This window comes from Manis pentadactyla, chromosome 4 (assembly GCF_030020395.1).
Source record: "Manis pentadactyla isolate mManPen7 chromosome 4, mManPen7.hap1, whole genome shotgun sequence".
Lineage (NCBI taxonomy): Eukaryota > Metazoa > Chordata > Mammalia > Pholidota > Manidae > Manis > Manis pentadactyla.
Genome location: NC_080022.1, coordinates 176,825,243 through 176,850,315, shown reverse-complemented (window position 1 = coordinate 176,850,315; position 25,073 = coordinate 176,825,243). Strand labels below are relative to the sequence as shown.

The following is a 25,073-nucleotide window of genomic DNA, read 5'->3' as shown; positions in this document are numbered from 1 at the left end:
TTCAGACGCCCTGGAATTTAACCCTCATGGGCCAAGCTTTTTGTTATTTGGATGGATTTGTCTACTGGGACTGAGGGACAACTGACAGTAAAATGTATAGGTCTTGAAATCACGTCCAAGGAATAGATTGAACTTGGGCTCATGATCATAGCAGATTCTAGAATGAATGTGAGAGCTTTGGTCTTTTCTTGAACAGAGAAGTGTGCCGACCTGCTGAGCTCCAGGAGCCGTTCTGCCTCGCCAGCCGTGGCAGCTGAGTGAGACCCATAGAAATCAAGTTGTGGGAGCTCCTGTTTTCCTGCTGTGTCCCAGTTCTTAAGCAAGAAGATAGTCAGGGCTCCCAGAGAAAATATTTTCCAACCTCAGCTCTGTGTCTATCTCAGGCCCTATCTTCCTTGACTTCCTATAGCATCTCCTCCCCCCACGCTTTTTTTAAACTCACAATGAACTACATAGTGCATTTCACTATATATATCTTTTACTATATCCTCCTCTCGCAAAGCATTGTTAGATGGCCACGGGGCTCATTGTGTTTCTTTTGGCTAGTTTTGAGAACCTATTTCTTTAAAATACCTGTAAGAATTACTGTCTCTGAATAGGCATCCCTAGTGCCTATTTCCAAATATAATGAAGTGCTATCAACACCCTAAAAACACACCTGCTCTGGCACATGAGTCGCTAATGAGTATCTGAGGCTAGAATTTGCATGGGCTTTAAAGTGCCAGGGATGCCTTTCTCTGAACACCTTTGTTTTTTAAGAATCTATTCACAGTCAAGAGAAAAAAATGTTCGAAAGCAAGCCATTAGCACATTATTGAATTCTTGCTTCCAGCAGACAGCTGTGTTGTGCTTAATGTAATAGGGTATATTTTAGTGATGCCTCAGTGCTGTTCTTTTGATGTCCGTGAATTTGACATACTCAGCACCTGAGTGTGCATGGCTTCATGCTCCTTATTTTCATTGCATGGTTCCTCCTTCCAAATCATAAAAGCCTCATGAGCTATCCAGAGGCCTAGAGTAATAAATACTTCATTATGAACACTCTCCTTGTTTCTGCAAATTCACCAAATTAAAACCCTTCCTTTATTGAAACATGCTTGAACCTCCCATGAGAATTTTCTGACAATTGCTGGATTTGTTCGGCAGGAGAAAGGAATGTTGTAGGGAGACTGTGTACCTCCAAGAAACGTAAAATGGCGAGTTTAGAGAGGACAAAAAAAGAATACAACAAAATAAAAGCAAATGAACAGTGTTAGACACTCACAAACTACATTTTTTTTTTTCTTAGTCTCCTGTTGCCATTATGTGTCACCATAAGAAACAATTTCATTCCTTTTGTCTCCATTCAGGCTTTTCTTTCCCACTGTGTTCAATTCTAGTTTAGGTCTCTTACTTCATCTCTTTTGATAATAGTTGACTAAACTGTTTTGGTTTTTTTTCCTGCTGTTACATGAAAATCAAGCCTAAAAAGACACTTACTTATCTTGATCCCACACCTTCAGTTATTTTTAAAAATTAACTAATACTTATGATATTTCACCAGAGAAAAAAGGATTAAGTGCTCTTTGCTTGGAAGTGACTTGCTACCCAGTAAAGTATTGTTAGTTTCCAACTCATGACCTCCTGGCACCTGTGAGACACACCCTTCCACAAAGGAAAAGTAGAACCTGTTTTAGGTAAAGAGAAATGAAGAGCAAATTTCAAGCTGGTTAGTCTAGAGACTCATTCCAATCACTGCCGTGTGACTGCCAAGCAGTTGTCGTTAGTTTTACACACCTCCAGCCTGACTTTCAAATAAGAGGAAGTGACTAATTTACAGTAAGTATGGCTGGGGATGAGCAAGCACAATACCTGTGCATGGCGGACTACAATTGTCATCACATGGACAGAAGGATTGAGAAATTGGTAAATGCCAGGATTCCTAGAATTGGGAACGACCTGTTTTCCAGATAGTTTTACTCCAACATGGTATTATTTCAACCTCCTTATTTTGCTTTCTTTAGGTGGTCCGAGATATTCTGCTGATTGGACATAGACAGGCTTTTGCATGGGTTGATGAGTGGTATGGTAAGTCAAACTCCCCAGAAGAACTCACAGAACAAATTCATTTCATGTTGACTTGGGAGCTCAGTCCATCTGGCTTGAACTGCTCCCTAGCAAGAAACACGAATGGTAGGGCTACCGCCTCCTATATTGGAAATAGCACTGTCCACCCAACATAATGAAGAAGAATGTGATGATAGAAGTTCAGTCTAAAATAACTACGGTATTCAGTTACTAAGTACTCCCTCAGTATGTTTGAGGCTTGCATAGTTGATAATGCAGGGCTCCATAATTCTCTGTTGGATGGGTTTCAAACCCATCTTGGTTTATCCCAAACTTCCATTCAGGATCAGAGCTGTCTGATGCATCATATCAAGCAAAAGCAGTCCTTCGATTCAGAGAACACTTAAAACATTCCCTCACCAAAAACACATAAGGATTCGGCAAGAATTCAAGGGCAGAGGCATAGGTGTCCCTTTACCCTGAGATATTGTTGTGGCTTTTTTTTTTCATGATTTGGGAAGAGTTAAACAAATTCTGCACATTTCCGGTAAATGAAAACAAGGTTTACTTCATCCCGTGATAGATGAACCACCTTCCCAGGTCCTCAGCACTATCATTGTGTCCACGTGAATCCTCTACATTCCCAGAATCAGTCCTCAGGGGCCAGTGTCCTTGACTATAAATAGAAATGAACACGCCCAGTTGGTGACTTGCGTTAGAGCTGATTATCTAATGAAAGGTCCTTCTCCTTGGCCTTTCCCTAAGTCACAATGAATTTGTTCCCAGTGTAACCTAGATTGCATTTAGTGCTCTTCGGTCATTGTCCCACCAAGTTCCTCCCTCCTTTTAGCAGAAGGTATCAAATTTAAAGTGAAAAGATACATCTGACTGCATGGGCAAAGGAGTGATTGTTATTAATGTTGTTGTCAACTATTTCTGAGCCACATTTAAAAAGAAGCGGTTCTGTAGGCACCGGCCTCTTTTTTTTTTTTTTCATCCCCAATTTTTCCAGATCTGCATCTTCTAAAGAGCCAATGATGCGTTTTCTTGGGTTTATTTAAAGGCAGACCTTTGGGCGAGACTCTGTTCAAAGCTCATCATTTGCTCTCTCCCATCACACACCCACAGGAGGCTGCCCACAGGCCAGTGTGCTGGTCTGCCCCGCCGGCATGCCGTCTCCCCAGGACCTGTCAGCTGCTCGTTGTCTTTTGTGAGGCCAGCGGACAGAGAGGCTCCTAAGCTTACTTACCCTGGTCAAACCAACCTTCTGGTTGCTTTTTCTGGAGTGATTTTCTCAGACTCTTAGAGGGAACGCAGACCACCCCCGACCCACCCCAAAAAAATTAAGAACTGCTGGTCTTTCCCAGCTTGCACTCCTCCAAGCCCTTGGTGTCTTTGCCACCAACACTAAGAGAATATCGAAAGGGTATTCAAAGAATGATAGGCTTAAACTGGTTAGACCTTTGGCAAGTGAACGGGGACCAGGAGGGCCAAATATCTACCACTCTGCAGACCGAGAAACAGGGCACTTTAATAGATTTCTTTCTAAGGCCAGAATGCCATAGAGGACTTTTCAGAAGAGTGACATATGTCTTGCCAATGGGGTTCAGCCCCAGGCAAGTTCGCTATGGATTCGGTGTGACCAAAGAAATTAACAGCAAAACGTTCTTTGGGGTGAAAGGGTTTATTACCCGGCTTGTTCTCCCTGCGGTAGGTCGAGCACTAGCGTCTCTGCCTCGTGCAGAGCACTGGGCAGAGCTCTCTGTATAGCACAGTAATAGCTTATTGCCTAAAGTTGTGGAAGTGGCAGCCCAGCAACAGGCCAGTTACATCATCAGGTGATTTAGGTTCAGTGAGGATCCTGGCCATAGGAACCCCAACTTCCCCACAACATATAAAGGGCAACTGAGTCCTGATTAATTGGACAAAATGCTGCAAGCTGGTTAATCAGGAAAGATGTTTTGAGTAGAGGTAGGATACAGAAAAAGAAATATAGGTGGGCATCTAATAGTGAATGGCTGGGGTACAGAGAATGGGGGGTGGGGCAACTCTTTTCTGTTTCAACTGAGCCTGGAGCGAGGATGAAACTTAATAACTTTTAGTCCAAAAAAAGTTTTCTTAGACTATTACAGGAGCCCAAAGCTAGAATAATGCATCTAAGGAAACTGAAGGTCTCCAGTCCGAGAGATCTTTCCGAGAACACCTACCTATTTACTTAGGATGGGTTAGCTGCAGACAGGAACAACTCAAGGAGTCTATTGACAAAAAGCCCTTTCTGTATCTGAGCGGAGAAAAACAGCCTGTGGTTTCATGGATGTAGATCATCAGGGCACCCTGTACTCCCCGGAGAAGCTTTCCACCCACTGTGTACACAACCTTTGCTCCAACCAAAACAAGCAGCCTTTTCGCTCAGTAAGGGGTCTGAGAACCACCCCATCAATTTCATGTAAATTACCAGCATCATCCTCCCAAGCTGAGCTGCTTGCCAGGAAAGCAGGGGCTCCTACCATTACACAGATGCAGACATTCAGTGGATCAAATGAATGAAAATGGCTCTGCCTACAGAGTTGCCTTCTCAGCCCCTCATTCAAGGTAATTCTGGGGACTGTGGGCCTTTCAGGTAAATGGGTGTGTCACTGCACACCAGGATAGCACTTTGGTTTTGGATACCTGAAATTGCTTATTTTTCTTTGTTCTGTATAGGCTCAGTGACGCTCTCATTGGTTAACATGGAAGAAACCCTTGCCTGTAGTTTATAGTTCTGGTTCCCAAAGTAAGATCCCCGAGCCAGCAACATGAGCATCCCCTGGGTACTTGTTAGAGATTCAAATTCTCAGGCTCCACCCCCAAACAATCAGATACCCTGGGGGCATAGCCCAGAAATCCTTTTTTTAACAAGTCTTTTGATGCTTACTAAAGTTAAAGAACAGCTTTAAATCAGATTAGATTGCAAGGATAATTTAATTAATTCAGTCCAAACAAATTAGAAAACAGTAGATGTCTTCAGGGCCAGTTGCTAAACTTTGATGCCTTGTGAGAATTAGAAAAAGGGCACCTTCTGGGCAGATTCAACAGGCACTGTTGATTTAGAGCCAAATTTTAGCCCCACTGAATTTCTGGGCCATGTGTTGGTAGGGTGCGCAACCTGTACACCTTGGTGCAATGCAGCCCTGGGTGTCTTTCTCCCTAATTAGACTAACCACCTCCAGTGCTTAATTAAAATAGAGGAAAAAGAAAGAGAGACATTACAGATGTTGGTGAACTTTTCTTGCCTGAGGATTAATTTTGTATCTTTTCCAAGTTTCAGCATTTGGCTGTCACATAACAGATTTTATTCTGCTCATGTTCATTGTAAAGGGTAACCCGTTTCACTGTTGGAGGAGTTGTGTTTGTCTTTCAAAGCCTTGATTGGTCTTTATCCATGAGCCTTGGGTCTCTCCTGCATGACTGGAACACTAATCAGAGAAGAAACAACACGTTTCAGAAAATGGGTGAGAGGGGATGTGGACAAAAATAGGCAGCCTAGCCTCATACAAGCTTGGTTTTACTTCACAAATCTGACATTATTTGGAGGGAGAACTCAGAGGCTTGCCCAGAGGGAGGCTGTGATTGAGTGGAACCTCATTAATGTCTCTGAAATCCTGACCCTGAAAAGCATGGGAGGTAGTTCTGACTAATATAGATAAGACTCTTATGAGAGACTTCAAAATCATTCTGGAGTCCCTAGAGCAAGCCTAGTGAGGGAAGCAAGCTTAAGGTAGAGAAAGATGCTTGCATAGGGACTAGCTTTAGCTGGCTGTATTCACGAAGACAGCATTGTCCAATGGCCTCGGGTTTCCTTAAATAGAAACTTGAGTTCCATGGTTCTTATGCAGTATTTAACCTGTGTGTGCTTATGTTTTGTTGTCATTTTTTTTCTGGTAAGAGAACTGAGAGCTTTCTGCCAGATTTTCAAAGGGATCTATGACCCCCACCACCTCCCCATATTCAGGACTATGCGAAAAAAATCACAACTATGGATTACAATTCTAGATCTTAGTGGTCTGAATTACATTTTAGAAAGGGTATGCACCAAGCCTTGAGGATTGGCTGTTTTCACTACAGAAATGTGGAGCCACCCCTAAGCTATTTATTATGAGCATGTATTGAATTTATAACCACTTTAAAGAGGTTTTCTTTTAAAAAGGGCTCTTCCCAAAGGTTGGCTGCCATTTCACTGGCATCAAAGGATTATCTATTAAACCTAATTCATGACTGCTGGAGCCTCCCCATACCCCTGACCCAAGTTCAAGACTTCCATTTTGACTTAGGGCAAGAAAAAATTACTTCTGTTTAGGATGAGAAGCCTGGAAGTGAAGAAAAAACATTTGTAGAAGGAAATAAAACATAGTGTGCCATTGGACAGGTCATTGAATTGGAGTATATGACTCTATTAAAATTTTAGCTACTGCAGCTGTGTAATGCAGTAAAGGAAAGTTCTTGCATACAGATATTTTGTTCCACGGCATTTGTAGTTTCTCTGTATGTTCAACTGACTTCTGTCCTAAATGCCTTGCAACAAATATATGATCTTGCCTCCACTTCTAGTGGAGTCTAGGGGAAATCATCCTGACTTCTTTAAAAACAAAATGATTCAAAGAAAATTGCTACCATAAACAAAGTTGAAAGACTAGGAGAAGATATTTGCAATATATGTAGCCAACAGGGGACTAGTATCTATGATATATAAAGAGGTCCTATAAATAAAAAATTCTTCAACACCATAGAAGAAAGGTGAAGAATACCAAAATTCTTCAACTCCATAGAAGAAAGGTGAAGAATGCATTTGAAGAAGAAATGCAAATGGCCAGTAAACTCACTACTAATCACAAGAAATTAAGTGAAAACAAGACACAACATTTGTCCATTTGATAGCAAAAGTTTAAGAAAGTGATAACTGGTTAAGGATAAGTAGGAGCACAAAGTAACAGTTTCTATAAAAATAATAAGTACAAATAAATTATGGCCCAGAAATTCCATTTTTAGAAATGTATTCTTAAGGAATACACATGTGCTCATGAACATAGGTACAAAACTATTCAGTGTAGTGCTATTTTAAAAGCTAAAAATTAATCTCACTGTAAATGTCCTTTAACAGAAATATGGTCAAGTTAATTATGATACACCCATACTGTGATTATTGTGTGCAACTGTTTAAAAAAAAAGATAAGGTGGTTCTGTGTTTACTGGCATGGAAATATGTGTATTTTCCCATTAATGGAAAAAGCAAGTCAGAAAAAATATATAGTGTATATACTATAGCATACATAGTATGATCCCACAAGTATAAAAATAAATGAGACTATACGTATATGTATAGTTAATATACATGTGAATTCATAGAAGAATTCAGCCTGTGCTTGAAACTCTTAATAGTGTGTATCTCCAGAAAGAATAGGATTAGTGAGAGAGGTTAAAAGGAATTAAACCCTTTTCACTATAATACCCAGTATTTTTTAATTATTTCTTTGGAACATACCATAATTTATGCATTACTTGAATGAGTCAATAAATAAATAATCATCAAAACCCACATTTTGTGAAAACAGAGAATATGGGTGAAGCAGACCAAGACTGTTACAGCTGAGGTATATTTTGCTCTTTAATGAAAGCCTTTATTTAGTTCATGGTTTAGGAAATGAAAGAAGATTCCTCAGTTAACAAACCCCCTGGGTCCAGAGCTGCTTGCACAAAGCTGGGCTGGTAGTAGAGGAGGAGGTTCCAGGTTCAACCCAGCCGGCAGGCAGAGAAGAAGGTTCTGCTCATGCTCCCTTCAGTGTGGCTCTGCCCCTGGTCAGATAGGAGCCTAGGATTGTTCTCCCCTCACCTGAAGCAGGTTGAGAAAGAGGGCAAAGGAAGGAAATCTTGTGCCACCGAAGTCCAATGAGGGCATTTATACCCCAGAATACTTCCCGGTGCTGATCGTGTCAGTCAACCTCCAACAGCCAGGTGTCAACGATACTAGGGTGCACCTTTCTTAGACGAATACCACACTGGTTCCAATATTCTCTTAAATGAGGCAGTTAGTTTAGCCCAGTGTTCCTCAAGAAGCCTTTATTTAAGAAAAGTAAATTATGACCTTTCTAATCTATAAATTAAGGGATGATCATTTATCTGTTTATTTGCAAAATAATCAGCAAAGCATTCCTTTAAGAGTTTCTCTGATACACATAAGTATTTGCTGAAAGAAAAGAGATCTGAGCCTTACATTGTTAAAAGTCACTCTGATCATTGAAGATCAATCAGTAATGAAGATGAATCATCTCTGAAAGTATAATCTGTCATTGGGCACATGTAATTGAATTTGCTAAAAAATTGATTCATATATAGATCTTGAGGTAATATACTTTGCAGAAACAAGACATAATGCATTCTACCAGATAACCTGAACAGGAACATTTTCACTTGATTAGGCTTTCCATAAATTACTGAGGAATATTGAAAATGTTTATATCATTTCCATAAGCATGTATGGTGTGTGGGGAGAGTTCAGGATTTAGACAAATATATTTTCCTTCAGCATCAGCAGGGACCAAATTATCATCATCTTTTAGAGAACCACTTTACTAGAAATGTTCATTCTTACAAGGTCTAATCGGGAGGGTTTTTTCTGTTAGATGCAACTTGTTTCTTGACTCCTTATTAAAAAAAAATAATAATAAGTGATCATGTTTCTAGAAGAAGAAGAAATACTAAAGTGTATTTTCCCCTTACCAATTCCAAACTGATGGTATTCATCTTCTACTGACCCCAAGTAATAGGTTTTTAAATAGTGTTCTTTTTTTCTTTTACACAAGTACTGCATATTTGTTGTAGAAAATGTAGAAAATACAGACAAGTCAAAAAGAAACAAAAATTACCTGTAACTCTTCAGAACAATCACTGTTAATACTTTGAAATGCATCCTTTCTGTCTTTTTAAAATGTACATAATACATTATATTCATAATGACAAAAATAACAAAATGACAAATATTCTACATCATTTTTAAAGGCCGTATAGTATTACCAGTCCCCTCGATTGTTTTCAATTTTTCACTATGAGCAACGCAGTAATGAGTATCTTTGTTGTTAAATCCTTCTTCACATCCATAAAATTGGTATGTCTTTGAAAGCTTATCATCACACAGTTTGAGCCCTTCTCTTAACACTGAGCTAATTAAAGATAAAGAATGATTTCTGTTAGGATTCACTAGAACAAAGAAACTAAACGCCTTTGTATTTGTTTTCCAAATTACTGTCCTGCCAGTGAGAAGGGGGAGGAAAGTATCTGATGAATACATGAATGGAGAAATTTCTTGAAATTTTAAACTTTTAGCTTAAAATGACCTCAGTAGTTACTTGGGTATATTTGTGTTTAAGTAATCTTCATGATCAGCCATTGAAATTATAGTGATTGCATTGAGAGAATGTGTTATTATTGTTATAACTAAGATGCATTTGTTCTAACCACAAAGCAGCATCTCTTTTGCTTTCCAGTTACCTCGATTTTCTAAAAGAAAAGCATGCTCTTTGCTTGGCCAGACTGCTGCTTAGCACTCTTGATACTTACATTGCTTGTGGACAGCATTTTTCACTGACAGTTTCAGGGTTTGTGGGGGGGTATCTGCCGCTAAATAAAATAGCCCAGGTGTGGATGCAGAACCTGCCTCCCTCTTGGCCCCAGACCACACTGAATTAAATCGTAAACTTCTGGCAACTCTGCCCGTTGGAAATGAGAATCTCAAATGACACACATGGATTGATACAAAAAGACACCAAATCACATGATCAGAAAACACTTGAGGAAAAATTCCAGCTGTGAATACCTGCTCTAAACCCCCACCAATTATATTAGTGATCAGGAGGGTCTATTAACCCATTGTTCAGCATACTTCCATTATAAAGAGGCATGAAGTCAGATTCCACCTCAAGGGCAACAGAGGAATACCTATCTGGGAAAGTTGCTGATAAAATTTTGTAAAATAACAAAGGAGTGCAGTAGGGGTGGGAGATAAAACAACAGAAGTATTTTAAGTGAGACTAATCGTTATTTTTATTCATTTCACGAACTGAAGATGGATGGGTTCTTAGTTCAAGTTTTTTATCAGTTGGATGTAGACAGAGTTTCTCAACGTTGGCACTGTTGACATTTTGAACCAGGTGATCCTTTGCTGCGGGGAGGTTCTGTGCTTCACAGCATGTGCTGTGGCATCACTGGCCTCTGCCCTCTGAAGCCAGTAGCATCACCGTCCCAGTTGTGACAACCAAGATTGTTACAAATCGTGCTCCCCTCCTGCCCCATTAAGAACCACTGGATTATGAGATCTTTATCCTGAAATACTGTAGAAACTGCAGACTTGGGCCAGATAGCGTAATGTCACGTGCCGTTTTATTTATAGATCAGTGTAGGTGGAAGTAGTGCCAGCCATCTCCAAGCTGTTAGACTAGACGTGAAGTTCAGTGTAGACCTGCTCTCTCTGACACCATGTATTCTGTGCAAAAATACCTCTCCCTGTGAGCACTGCACCAAATCTCCCTTGTACCAGTGAATGTGATTTGTCTGCCTTCTACGTCGTGTTTCCTGTAATAGCAATGAAAGTGTCCTCTCTGTTGTTGAATGCATTGATTTAAAGAATCTCTAAATCTTTTTTGGAAGGCACATGGAAGGTAAGTATGAAACCAAACAAACCTGACCCTGTACCTGCAGGGATCTTCTAACAATGCTTTAGGAGATCTCAGGCTCTGGCACTGCCCACGTGCTAATATTTTCTGCCCATGTAGCTCATTTTTACAAGAATCACCTCTAAATAATTTCCAGTCTTCTCTGTTCTAAGACTATTTTGACTTGACTTCCTTGCACTCACTCCCCCTTTGGCTGGTTTAGCTAACTTTATGTACTCTTCATAAAGTTAGTAAATTCCCTGCTTTTTAAACCTCTCTTTGGCTTCTGCTAAGCTACCGTCTTTCCCTAAAGTCTCCCCATTGAAAGTTTGCATTTAATAACGGAAGTTGCCAACATCTTGACCTTCTTTCAGATATGACAATGGATGATGTTCGGGAATACGAGAAAAACATGCATGAACAAACGAACATAAAAGTTTGCAATCAGCATTCCTCCACTGTGGATGACATAGAGAGCCAGGCCCAAACAAGTGTATGTAGAATTTTTAAAACATGTTGCCCACCCTTTACCATCATACACGTAAACTGATCTTTGAAATACTTTAAACGCTCAATTATCAACCTTCCACAAAAATGAGTTGTTGCCCAGAGTCTGTTGGTGAAGAAGCCAAGCTAGGTCTAAATTGGACAGTGTCACCTCTTGCTTCCAGAAATTGCCATTCTTGAAAGCCACTTGACTTGGGGGTTGTAGGGTTGTATTGGTCATAAAACAAGAACATGGAGACAGGAAACATTTTGTGGTACTAGTGAATGACCCGCAATGTAAAAAGGGGTAAAAATGGATGTCATAAGAAAACTAGAACATCATGCCAGTAACTTTTGAAAACATAGTGAATACTCAGTCATTCATTCAAGGAACAGCTTATGGCTCCCCTGGTATTTTAGGTTTCTTCACATTTGCTTTGAGATGCTTTCTATGGCTCTTTGTAGCTGTTTTGGCCAATCAGTTCCTTTTTATTTAGGTTAATCTCAAGCTGGGGCTGCCATCTGTGCAGGCACTGGCTGAGCAGTGAGGGTGTGTGAGCTGAGAATGTGCTGGGCCATACAGTAGATGTAGCCTGGGACTTAAGCCTCGAAAACAGAGGGTTATTTAGTGGCACAATAGAAACTGAGAGCTGACTGTATGGTGTATGCCCGCATTGGAAATAGGGTTCTCTCTCGATCATTCAAGCTAATGAAGAGGAGATACAGATAACAAAGAAAAATGTAATCACCAAGTCATTTATTTGTATCTTTGGCCAGACCTGTGGTCTCTTTGGGTGCCAGCTTGAGCCCACATGTCTGTTAGCACCAGAATAATACATTTTTAAGAAATTGATAATGTGGTTACAGAAAATTGAGAAATGGCTGGTGATGTCAATGGACCCTTTAAAATTGTGAAGACCTTTTGGTTGCACTTTGGAAATGTTTAGTTACGTTTTCAGAGCACGTCTTTGGAATGTGCCCTGCAAGGTTCCTGCGCTACTGGGAGATGCATGTGACTGCCCTTGAGAAATGAAACGGCCCTAACTCGTCCTCCCCATTTTGCATGCAGTGGTTGGATTTGCAAAAAGCTGTTTGGACAAGACTTCTGTGAGGTGTTCCTCCCTCTGCACAGAGTGATTCCAGTAGGACTATCCCATCCTCTCTCCCTGTTCTAAAGTCAGAAATGCCTGTTCAGGAAACTGTCTTCCAGTTTCCATCACTTTCAACTACCTTTTCTTTTAGGAATGTTAGCACTAGTTCTGTCAGCCACTCTCTGAAAACGGCTCACGCCAAGTATGACCAGACAAAGGAAGCCAGAGGGAGGGGAGGCGCCACAGGTTCCAAACATACCCCACACAGGGCTTTTCGCGTTCAAAGTTCTCAGGGCTCACAGCGTTAAGGCGCCTTGCTTGATTTTCTTTCGGTTTTACTGCAATTATTACCATTAGAAAGTCAGTTTCTTATGTGCACAGTGATACCTAGAATGGTTGTCCCCCGGGGAGAACCCGGGCGCTCTCTGGCTGCAGCTCACTGTCTTTCCCATGACTTCGGCGCCAGAGATGCCTATCTGCCCAGAAGTTACACGGAGTGTTATTTTGAATGCTTACAGCATTTTCCCTTATTCTTTGGAATTCCATAAAATTGGGCAGCATTTATTTTTCCACTGTCTTTCTTCTCTATCATAATAAAATGCACTTGAAGTCAAGAGGCTGCTGTCTACCTCAAAGAGAAACTGCATGGGTGCTCAATAACATTGAAATCCTCAACCTGAGTAGGGACAAATTAGATTTGAAGTTATGCAAAATTAACATCCATGAGCACAGCAATAAGGAAGTAACAATCTGCTTTTCAACTGAGCAGTCTCCATGCCTTCGAGGACTGGAACTCTGCAAAGGAGTGTGTATAAAATCCAGATTCTGTGCTCTGGATGATTTCTGCCCCCTGCTGGCTGTGTGGAGTAGAGCACTGCATTCAGCCGCTTGTTCAGCAAGTCACATTCTTCAAAGATCCTCCTTTATTATAATAGAAACATACACCAGCCACTGAAATTTTTCTGAGAATCTTTACTTTGAAGTAAACACCTCTTTTTAATAATTTTTATCTGATTTCTGAGCTTGTTTAATAGTCTGAGCTTTTTCAAGTGGTCCATTCCCAAGGACTTTTCTTGTTGCATTCTGAATTTTGTATTACATCAATGCAGTCATAAATTTTTATTTTGATTTTTTTAATTTAATTTATTTTAAAAAATCTTTTCTCTTTCAGAAAATTTTAGTAATTGTTCCCAGGAAATCCTCTTAAGGAATTGGTTTTTTTTTTAATATTTCTGGTTTGCTCATATATGACCTAATACATATGGAGGCTAATAATTAATACTGTGTTATGAATATTCATTCCGTAGTTAATATTTCCAAAGTGGCTATATTGTTTCATGCTAGTTCATGCAATATCATCTAATGAAGGTTCAACTGTTAAGTTCATGGGATACGATAAGAATGAAAAATGGGTCTCTGGGAAGCTAAAACAAATGTAGAAAATCCATGGGCAGCAGATTTCACCTTTTACTCAAAGATGACCCCTTAGGCTTTCTCTTACTGTTACTTCTAATAAGCCCAGTTGCCCATTTTCCCTGTTACCAGTAAAAAAAAAATGGCAAAATGTACCAGGGATAGTGAGACTGATAGTAATTAATAATAACCATGATAATATTAGCAATGATAATAGTAATAATAATAATATTGGAGGTCCTGAGAATTAAAAAAAGAAATCAAATTATAAAATGCAAATAAGCCCTGAGAAAGAAGTCATTACTTACTGATTATAGCATGGTGATGTCTTTTCATTATGTCTAAAAGGTAGCAAGTGTACATAACACATTAAATATATGAGGGAAAGATTTAAATTTAAAAGAATTTTCTTTTTACTTTCTCAATAAGAACACTTCAGATATTTGGAAAATCTGCATCATCTGACAATTCCTGTTAAATGAGGCATCACTGGATTTTCTTAATTGCTAAATAATGCTTTTTTTCTTTTAAATCAAATTCTCACTCATTGAAGGATCCTCTTTTTTTGTTGTTCTCTATTCTTTTTCTTTTATGTTTCCCTGAGAAATGGTTTTATTTTCTTAACTTTAGAGATAATTAGAAGGGTTTGCTGTTAATGGTATCTTATTTTTTAAGCTGAATTAATTAAAACACTGAAATCTAAACAGTCCGAGGAGGGATACACACAGTTAGGAAATCAGTAACTCCCAGAATGCACAAAGTGTATTTACTGAATAAGAAGATAGCCCATTGAGAAATTCTGACGATTTTTAATTGTTTTACCTGATAAAGGTATACTTGTATTTTCATGATCTAAAGTAGATAAATAATATGCATCATTTTGGAGGCATTGATCGCCTTAATTACCTTCCCCTATTGAAAAGATGGCCAGTTCTAATAATAGCTCCACACATCACACCACACACACACACACACGGTCTAGTTCTGTACTCTCCTGGTTGGCCCTTATTCACACTAAAATACTCACTGAAGAGTGCTTTGAAAAATCGTGGATGGATATTCATAAAGGAATATTTTTTCAGAGGTTTGTCTCAGTGAAAAGAAAAATTACAGAGTTTAGCATTTCGGTGACAATTTGGGTTTATAATCTGGACAAGCCTCTTTATGATAGGGTTCCTATAGTTCCTTTAAAAACAGGCATAGAGATGAAATCCATTTGCATGGCGTCTAAATAACTGCTCGTTTTCCTTTCTTTTTTTTTCCCCCTGAAGACATGACAATGGATGAAGTCCGAGAATTTGAACGAGCCACTCAGGAAGCCACCAACAAGAAAATTGGCGTTTTCCCACCTGCAATTTCTATCTCAAGCATCCCCCTACTGCCTGCTTCAGTCCGCAGTGCCCCTTCCAGTGCCCCATCCACGCCTCTCTCCACAGATGCACCAGAATTTCTGTCTGTTCCCAAAGATCGGCCCCGGAAAAAGTCAGCACCAGAGACTCTCACACTTCCAGATCCTGAGAAGAAAGCCACCCTAAATTTACCTGGCATTCACTCTTCCGATAAGCCATATCGGCCCAAATCAGAGTAACTTCATAGGAATACGTCATGGGGTTTTGTATTTTTGTTTGGGGTTGTTGTTGTTGTTGTTTTTTTTAAGAATCTTCTGATATTGAAAAAAGACTGTTTTGTCACTTAAACATGTTCCTTCGATCTCTGAGTATGCATGTGGTCAAGTAATTTAACATATAATATCATTCCCTAAGTATGCCACACAGCGTCATGTTAGTTGTAAATGTAAGACTTGCAAAGGACAGAAGGAATCTTCTGTAGCCACAGCTGGAAGCCAGGGAGGAAGCCTTGCTTTGGGCATTTGATGAGGTTGGCGTGGACTTCGAAGGTAAATAAATGAAAGCTTTGCATCATTGTGTACAAGGTGTGGTAAAATAGTCAAGTCAGTTTCCTCCCATCAAACCTGAAATTCTCAAAAATACTCTCAGGCATTACATACCTAATTGTTAAATTTTGAACTGCTCATCACCAGTACTTGAATACCAGTAGTTACTGAGATTCCTATTTTGGTTAGTCTGACTCAGGATTTGGGGCCTAATTAACTATTTAAATTTTTTGAAAATTTTAACTATCAACATATGGAGGCTCCAAGTGCAATTAATGGCAACTTATTTATATCTTTCACAGAATTTAATAAAGATTCCACTTGTTTCTGTCTTTTAATAACTTTTCCCTTTGTGCCCTTGTGGCCTCAGAAATCGCTAAGAATTATGTGGATAAATGTGACCATAACTGACTGATTTTGGAAAGGTTTGGTTTAGGAACCAAGAGGCTCAGAAGAGGTGAGAATCTTTTTTTCTCCACAGGTACCAAAAAACCTTGACCTGTCAGCTTCCATCATCCATTGAGATTCTTAGAATTTGCAATTAATTGAATAGAATTCATTGACTATTTGCCCATTCAAAGAAGTTCAAGGGTTGAGTAAGCTAACTGGACTTTAATGCTGTCAGAACATCTGATTCAGGAACCCTACAAAAGAGAATTGCCTCCCATCCCCCTCCTGGTTTTACTATCAATAACATTCAGATTTACCAGGAACAGATTGCCCATCACCAGACCTTAAAAAAGACTGTCACTCTCTTGCTCCTTACTTGAAATATAAATATTGGGAGTGTCACTGAAGTAGAGTAAATACCGTCAAGTGGGAGGAGAGAATGAGCGGAATTGCTGATTCCCATTTCTTTGTAGGGTAAAAAGGAGTGATGAAAGATGCCCCTCCGTCTAGCTTTCTTTCCTGCTAGGAGTGGTAGAATCAAGCTTGACGGGAGGCAAGATCATTCACCAAAGTGACAGGAAGAGATCTCACCTTTGATCAAAAAGAACAATCTGCCACCTTTGCACCTCACTGCCTTTAAATGGAATGGCAAGCAAAATCTAGCACTTACTTTTGTCCTCCAAGGGAGGAAGAGAACAAGGTAATTGAGCAACTTAAAGGCCCCACCTAGCCTTCATGACCATAACCTACCAACCTCAGGAAAAGGACCTTCCCAAAAGAGATTCCAAAGGAAACCATAAACCAAGGAGCATGTTCTCCTTCCTCACACAGCCTCTCAGCTGTAGACCCTGCCTGCTTCTCTCTCAGTGCTCAGTACTCTGCATGGTGTCTTTCAAATTGACAAACTCTCCCAAGGTGCAGGCGCTGGCCCCATGAGCCCAGCACCAAGTGTTCTAAGTCATTTGTCAGACTGTTAAGATAATTTCTTTATTTATAGGTCAACATGTAGCTTAAAAAATAAATAAACCCAGGACTGAAAGGAAACAGGTTGCAAATAGCTTAGATCAACAGTGCATCTCTTCCCTAAGAATGATAGCATTGTAGTAAGACATCTTTGCATGGGATGGTAGCATGGTTTTTGCTTGTGGGAAAACAATCTTTTATCAAACCCCTTGGACTTCTCAATGGCTTCCCCTCTCCACACAGTAGTACTTAACAAGAATGTTTGGCTTTAGAATGCAAAAGTCTACTTTGAGAAGACACTGACATAGTTGTATGTATTTGCTTATCATTTGCAAGCTGAAATCAAAATGGGATGGGGTCATTATTTTCACATAGAAAGTACATATTGCGTGCAGCTTGCTAATACATCTGGCACCTAGTTTTTCCATTAATGCCATTGCTATTTTTCCTTTTTGTAAAGTAGCTTCTCCTATCAAGAGATCAACACTTCTTTAGAAAGTGCTTTAGAAAGCTACTTTCTGATTTCCTTCCATGAGTTTTCTTTCTCATATGACCAGTACATACCACGGACATCAGTTGCAAAGCCATCAATGATAGTGTGATTCTTAGCCAACAAATGTGTGTGCTCTTAAAGTATGTTCAATTTTTCTGTCTAAATGTAGTTTGTGTGCACTTACAGGAGAGGGTGCAAATATTCCTTTAGCTGCTTTGAATATTTAATCCAGTGATCACAAGGCATAAATGACTTCAATATTTTATCTATCTTGATTTCCAAGTGTCATTTCACAGTCTCCATACATGAATTTGTTTATTGTGGGATACAAGCCTGCAAAGATTGTATATATAGAACAATAATACCTATAAGGATGGAAACTCAATGGCTGCATGATGGAAACTTAATAGAAGAAAAAAGCAGAAACTTGAATTTATTAAGCATGTTTTGGGGAAAAATAGAATCTTAACTCAGTGCCTCTGTCTGCAACGTGGAAACCTTCAACTTTGTTCACCAAAATTGTATTATACCTGTATATATATAAATATAGTATAGTGAATCAGACACCACCCATTTTAAGTCTCTGGTAGCCAAATAAAATAACTAATCCATAGAATAACACATACGTTCACCCCATCTTCATCTCTCGTGTTCGTGGGGACCATCAAAATGACCATAAATTTCATTCCTTTGGATGGACTTCAAATTATGAAATGCTTTTCGTTGGCTGTAGCACAGCATTGCTGCTTTGGCTATGCTTTCCCTGGACAAGAAGATCTCGGTGTTTTTACCACATAAACTTTGGCGGAAGTCAGCTCTGAAGACCATTTCGTTTTCCCACTTTTGGGCTGTGATAAGACCAAAGGCCAAGCATGACAAGAAAGGAGTCCATGGCATTTCTCAGTCACCACCGTCACACCCAAAACAATACGAGCTTGTTCGTTACAAACCCTTCTGTTTTGGTTTTGCAACTGTGTGTGGGGAAGATCGTTTTGATTTATTTGGAGGTATTTATGAGCCATGTTTTGGTTGGGATAATAAATCTCTAAGTAGCGCAGTTATGGGTGCAAACACTTAAGAACACAAGACCCCTAAGAGTAATCATTTGGCTTCCTTTCAAGACGCTGTAATAAACGGTGTCATAAATAAAAAGAAAATCGATTCTGACACTTCTCAAAAAATCATTTTTCCATGAAAATTTCAGAGTTAATGTATTTATGTGTATTTTTAACTTCTTTCCTCAACATCTCTTCATGGCTCAGAGACAAGGTCACTGGCTGGCTTAGGTCAATTGGAATCTTACTTTTCAGAAGGGCCAGAGTATGATTTACTCTATATGATGTGAACTCAGAAAAATCTAACAGAGAAAAGTTGTCTGAATAATTTAGTCCCTTTCTGACCATCTGGTTCTGGAGGCTCGGTAACAGTCTGCCGTCTGAGTTGTATTCTTGAAATTTAAAAACAAAAAAATCTGTCCAGTGACTGCAATTGATCATAAATAGGCTACTTAAAGCTATTCATTTTTGCTGAAACTGAAGTGTTACACAATAGCACACCATCTGCGTACAGAGGCAACACATACCAGGTTGTTCTGTGTTCTACCTTCAAACGGTCTGTTTGCATTTGAAATATAAGTGTTTAAGCTTTTTAGGATTAGTGCAATAAGAGAATGTGAACATGTTGAGGACTTATAAGATGCCGTTATTAATTGTGATTTTGTTGTTAAGTTAACAAATGCTCTAGGATAAGCCTCAATGTTTTAGCTAAAATTGAAAAGCATGTCTGTTGAATTGCAAGTCTCCCTTCAGCTTCTATGTATGGCCAAGAAGGGGTTTTTTTGAGTTGATGTTACACCTCTGCCACATATATGTAACTTCAAGTGTAACTGTTAGTGTTTACATTTCAAGCTGGGATCTTGATTAGTTAAATTAGTCAGTATATCACTGCCACTGCTGAAGGACCAAGTTTTGGAATGCACAGTGTTCTAGACAACAGGCAAAGCAAACAAAAGTTGATCCTCACACATGTCATCCTTTTGTGTCATTTTATGGCTGTTTTGTGTTTTTTTTTCCCAGTTATTTATTATTGTTAATAACTTACTTTTTCTTACATTCTATTGTAAATAAAGTACAAAGCAATCTCCTTTCCAAGTGTAGCTTCCCCTGTCTTTCTCAGCTCTTCTCAAGGGAATGTTCACAACTCTTCACAAAGGCAATTGTGACCTGCGGGTTGGTGGAAAGGGAGCTACCGAGGAAGAAGGGACAAGGAATTGCCAGTACTTAGACATGGTTCAAGGGGACTTGTGTGCAGGGAGACGTGGCGGGCTGGTAGGCACATGGTGCATTCAGGGCAGGGCCCTTGGTAGGAAACAACTGGGTGCCAGCTCCAACTACCCAGTCAAAAAATACCCAGTGTGGATGTCACCTAGGAGGATACCCAGACTCACTCATCCATCCAACAGGTGCACCCTCAGCAAATGTGAGACAACAGACTGAGTGGTAACAGAAAAGCCACCCTGAGGGAATCAGTCACACCACCACCCCAGTGGGACACCAGATCCTCTCCGTTGCAGGGTGACTCCATCTAAGGTGAGCCAAAATCGTTCTGATGTCCATCTCAAGTAGCTCCTCTTGTTCACAAAGGGACCTCTGGGGATAAGTAGAAGGAAGAAATCGTTTACTGTCGTCCCTTGTTCAACAGCGTCCCCAGAGCTTAAGCGGCAATAGGCCTCCCGCTCCACGCGCTCCTCTTCAGTCCGGAAGCTAATGTGAACACGCACATCGCGTGCCTTAATCTCTGCATGGGGCCACAGCTTCGTACACCAATGCACCTAAACAAGGCCCTCTCCACTGACAATTACCCCCAAATCATGTAACACTGGTCCAATTAACTAAAACGTGCTTGCTCTTGAAGCTCTGAGTTCACCATTTTAATTCTCTTCAAAACGCACAAACTTCCCACACACAGTTGCTGATTGACTTCGAGCCGCAAACCTGGGTACAGCCCGGCTGGCTGTTTATTCCTGGGGCCAAACTATGTCGGTTCTTAAACATTTGGAGGCTTAATGTTAGATATGTAGATGTTTGTAACTCCCCCTCCCCCTCTTCCCCCCCCCATCGTTTCCCAGGACCACGATTAATCGTGGAGGATCTAATTTGAGGGTTACTCTTAGACTTCCAAAACCCACTTTCCTTTATAAAATTGCCTGTTTTCCTTTTCAGTACATTCCACTGGGGGGTTGTGCCTCCAGTAGCCAACTGCACCTTGGCCTTTAAAGTTCAGGATAAATCGTGTTCTGAAATATCCGTTACTCTCAGCCCTGAAGATTTGGTGATTTAGGAACAACAGCCCACCTGGTGCGCACGTACATTCGTGCGTGAGTGTGTGTGTGAGTGAGTTGGGGGGGGCGGGGTTAATTCTGTGTGGTTGATCCAGGCAAGCCCTGTTTTCAAGTTTGTGATATTGACATTCTCTGATAATTATTAGCCCTGGAATATTCCATGCTGTTAAAAATTCTCCCATTTATGTGGCATGCAACCTAGTAGGATATCCCATTCAAGTCCAAACACTTAAGTACTTCTCCTCCTGGGAAAATTGGAAACAGAGTCTAATTTACCCTAATGCTCTTGGTCTGGTCCCATCATTAAGGACTCAGACTAATATGTCACCAAGGAAACTGTACGTGGCCTGCATTCAGCAACATCACAGAGCTGAACTAAACACCTGGAATTCAGGGGATAATTATGTTGAACTAGATGTACCAACTATCTCAACTGAACTGGCCAGATACAAAGGCTGGGGCTTGTCGTTCCCCTCCTTTAACCTAGAGAAGGGAGAATTGGCCACTCTGTCACTCAAGAGTGTTTAAGAGCAGCTATATCTGAACCTTTGTGATTTTGCACAAATCTTATTCCAAAATAGCTTTCCTGCTCCCAAGGGATTCTATGTGCAAGATGCTGGCAGTTTACTTCTCATTAGCAGCCCTTGAGAATCATTTTGTGATCTTGAGCACTTAAGTGATATATTCAGAACATTCCAAAGATAGCTTGCTGTTCTCTGTGTGCAACTGGCCATTCAGGTCAGTCTTCATTACTAATGCATGTTGTGTCTCTTCTCAGAACACAACTTGAGAATTTAGAAATATTTCTACAAGTTTGGATATTGCCCACTCTCAGAGTTTTTCTGTTTCTTTGCATTTTGTTAAAATCTATTATACAGTACCCAAGGCTGTGAATTTTTTTCACCTTTGTGAAGTACTTTAGAATTTGCTCTTTCTTCAGTGGGAGAAAACTTAGAGATGCATGCCTTTCTACAAAATGCTTCAAGGAATGTGAATTGTTTTATAATCACCTTTACATTTGCTATCTATCATGGTTATCATTCTTCATAGCTGTGTAATACTCCCCTAGGTTGGAAATCCATAAATTTCCTTAAGCATTCCTTCATTATTTGGCATTTAGGTTATTTTCTGGATTTTGTTATTATAAGTGAGTATTGTTAGGAACATCTGTGTAATGTAATTTATGTCCTCCTTTTATTTTTTTATAAATTCCTAGAAATTGATTTACTGGGTCAAAGGATATGGATATTTTTGAGCTTGGGTATTTACTGCCAACATCTCCTCCAAAGAAAATTGTACCAACTTACAATTCCATTGACAGCATATGAATGAGAATATTTGTCTTTTTAAGCAAGTACTTGTAGTTTTAAAATTCACTCTTCTCAACTTGTTAAGCAATTGCTAGCATCCAATTCCCACATAAGTCCTCTGTTGGCTTAATGTATTAATACCCTCTTTTTGGCTGCTCATGTGAGGATTAAGGGCAAAACCAGACAAAGAAGTTGTCTGATTTATTTAGATGTTCAGTGCCTTCTTTAGCTTACTACGCTGCAGAAATGTTGACTGGCTACTATAAAAACAAAAGCATACCGGACTGCATTTATATAAACAAATTTGATCAACTGCAATTGAATAAACAAACATCAATTCTAAGCCATTTTGTTTTCATGCTTTCAGTGATAACAAATATTGAATGCATCTTTACTTGAAGATTTCCTGAAAACACCAGGTAAGTGCCAACACATTTTTTTGTTTGTTTTTGACTGAGAGAGGATCAAAGTGAAAACTTGAGGTCACTGTTATTTTAAAATCAGTTACTTCCTGATTCTAACAGAACCTTGGTAAGTACAGAGCAGAGTGCTTCCTAATTCTTTCCTTTAACTTCTTGGGAAGAACGGGATGATAGATTGCACATGTCCTCCAAAAGAGAAAAGTAGCAGTCTGAGTGTCATTGTCTCTTGAACCCTGTGAGAGCCATTCCGGAGGGATGGAGAGTTCTCCAGGAAAACGATCACTCCTCTCACATGACAAGGACAAGGTATAAAAGTCACTCCCAAGTTAGTTTGGGATCTGACTGCAGTCTTTACTCTTTTGTTGTTGGTCTTGTATCTTTGTGTTCATTTTTAATTTTGAAATAATTACAGGTTCACAGGAAGTTACAAGGAAGTATACATGGATGTCTCTTCACCCAACCTCCCCCAGTGATAACAGCTTGTATAAGATCTTATGCTGTCACAACCAAGAAACGGACATTAGTATAATCCATAAAGCTTATTCAGATTTCACCAGTTTTACAGGTACTTGTGGGTGTGTTTGTGTGTGTAGGTCTATGAAATTTTTTAAAAGGTTTGATACAATTTTTTTCTATGCAACTTTACCACCTGTGTAGCTTCATGTAACTACCACCACACTTAAGATACAGAACTGTTCTGTCACTACCGGACTCTCCAATACTGCCCCTTTATAGTCACACTCCCAGGCCTCATACCCTGGGACCTTTACATTTTAAAAAAAAGAAAATATTTCACTGAAGCAAATAGCCATCTCATTTTTTTCTGCTATAACACACTCATCACAGCTCTCAGGTTTTTTGTGGGGTTTTTTGGCTATTTTTTTAATTATGGTAAAATACATGTTAATAAAAAATTTACCATTTTAACCATTTTGAACTGTACAATTCAGAGGCATTAAGTGTATTCACAATATATTTGTAAACATAAGTGTGAGTAATTTTTTTCTGGACATGTCTCCCCAGGCAAGGGAAACAAAAGCAAAAATAAACAAGTGGGACTACATGAAACTAAAAAGCTTCTGTACAGCAAAGGACACCATTAACAAAACAAAAAGGCAACCTACCAGTATGGGAGAATATATTCATAAATGATTTATCCAATAAGGGTTTAACATCCAAAATATAAAGGAACTCATACACCTTAACATCAAAGAAACAAATAACCCAATTAAAAAATAGGCAGAGGACCTGAACGGATTTTTTTCCAGAAAAGACATACAGATGGCCAGCATGCTCTGCACTGCTAATCAAAACCACAGTGAGCTATCACCTCATCCCAGTTAGACTGGCCACTGTCCAAAAACACAAGAAATAACAAGTGTTGACGAGAATGTGGAGAAAAGGACATCCTCCTACACTGTTGGTGGGAATGTAAATTGGTGCAGCTACTATGGAAAGCAATGTGGAGGGTCCTCAAAAAAAACAAAAATAGAAATACCATATGTCCCAATAACTCCACTTCTAGGAATTTACCCAAAGGAAACAAAATCTCTGATTTGAAAAAGATAAAGGCACCCCTATGTTTATTGCTGCATTATTTACAATAGCCAAGATACTGAACCAACCAAAGTGTCCATCAGTAGATGAATAGATAAAGAAGATGTGGTATCTATACACAATGGACTATTATAAAAAAGGAAATAAATCCTGCCATTTGCAAAATTGTGGATGGATCTAGAGGATATTATTCCAGGCAGAGAAAGAGAAATACTGTATGATTTCACTTAACATATGGAATCTAAAAACAAAACAGCAGTAAACCCATAGACATTGAGAAGTGACTGGTGGTTACCATGGGGAAGGGGCTAGGATGAGAAGGTGAAATAAGAGAAGGGGATAAACAGGCACAAAATCTCAATCATAATATAAATTAGTCATGGGGATGAAAGTACAGCATAGAGGATATAGTCAATAGTTCGTTAACCTCTTCCTATGTTGACAGTAACTACACTAGTTGGGGTAAGCATTTAATAATGTATATAACGTTGAATCACTATGTTGTATACTTGAAATCAATGTAATATTATATATTAACTATTCTTCAATTTTAAAAAGTCCAAAAATATATATATACTGTAAATGCAACAGTCACCACTGTCCATTTTCAGACATTTTTCATCATCCCAAATAGAAATTCTGTACTCATTAAGCAATAACTCCCCATCCTTTGCTCCCTCCCACCCTTGAGAGCCTCCATTCTACTTTCTGTCTCCATGAATTTGCATATTCTGGGCATTCTGTATAAATGAAATTGTACAATATTTGTCCTTTGTGTCTGGGTTATATCACTTAGCATGTTTTCGAGGTTCATTCATGTTAGAGCATGGATCAAACATTTTAGAAGCTTATTTTATGGGAGAAAAACCTGATAAGATGATAAACATAGAAATAAAGTTTGTCTAATGCTCTGGGATGTTGGTGACTCCATCTTCCTGAGCCTTCATTTCTTCAAGTGTAACAACCGGTAATGACAGGTGGCATAGA

At 39.4% G+C, this 25,073-nt stretch overlaps 1 protein-coding gene across 1 annotated transcript in view; it reads left to right on the top strand.

The window, feature by feature from the left end:
* The window catches only part of PITPNC1 (phosphatidylinositol transfer protein cytoplasmic 1), a 117,550-nt gene extending 97,948 nt beyond the window's left edge, over window positions 1-19,602 (top strand). The window contains exons 8-9 of the mRNA XM_057499536.1: window positions 2,004-2,067; window positions 14,989-19,602. Coding sequence (XP_057355519.1) covers window positions 2,004-2,067; window positions 14,989-15,305 — 381 coding nt within the window. The 3' untranslated portion in view covers window positions 15,306-19,602. The remainder of the gene's footprint in view (window positions 1-2,003; window positions 2,068-14,988) is intronic.
* The last annotated feature ends 5,471 nt before the right edge of the window (window positions 19,603-25,073 follow it).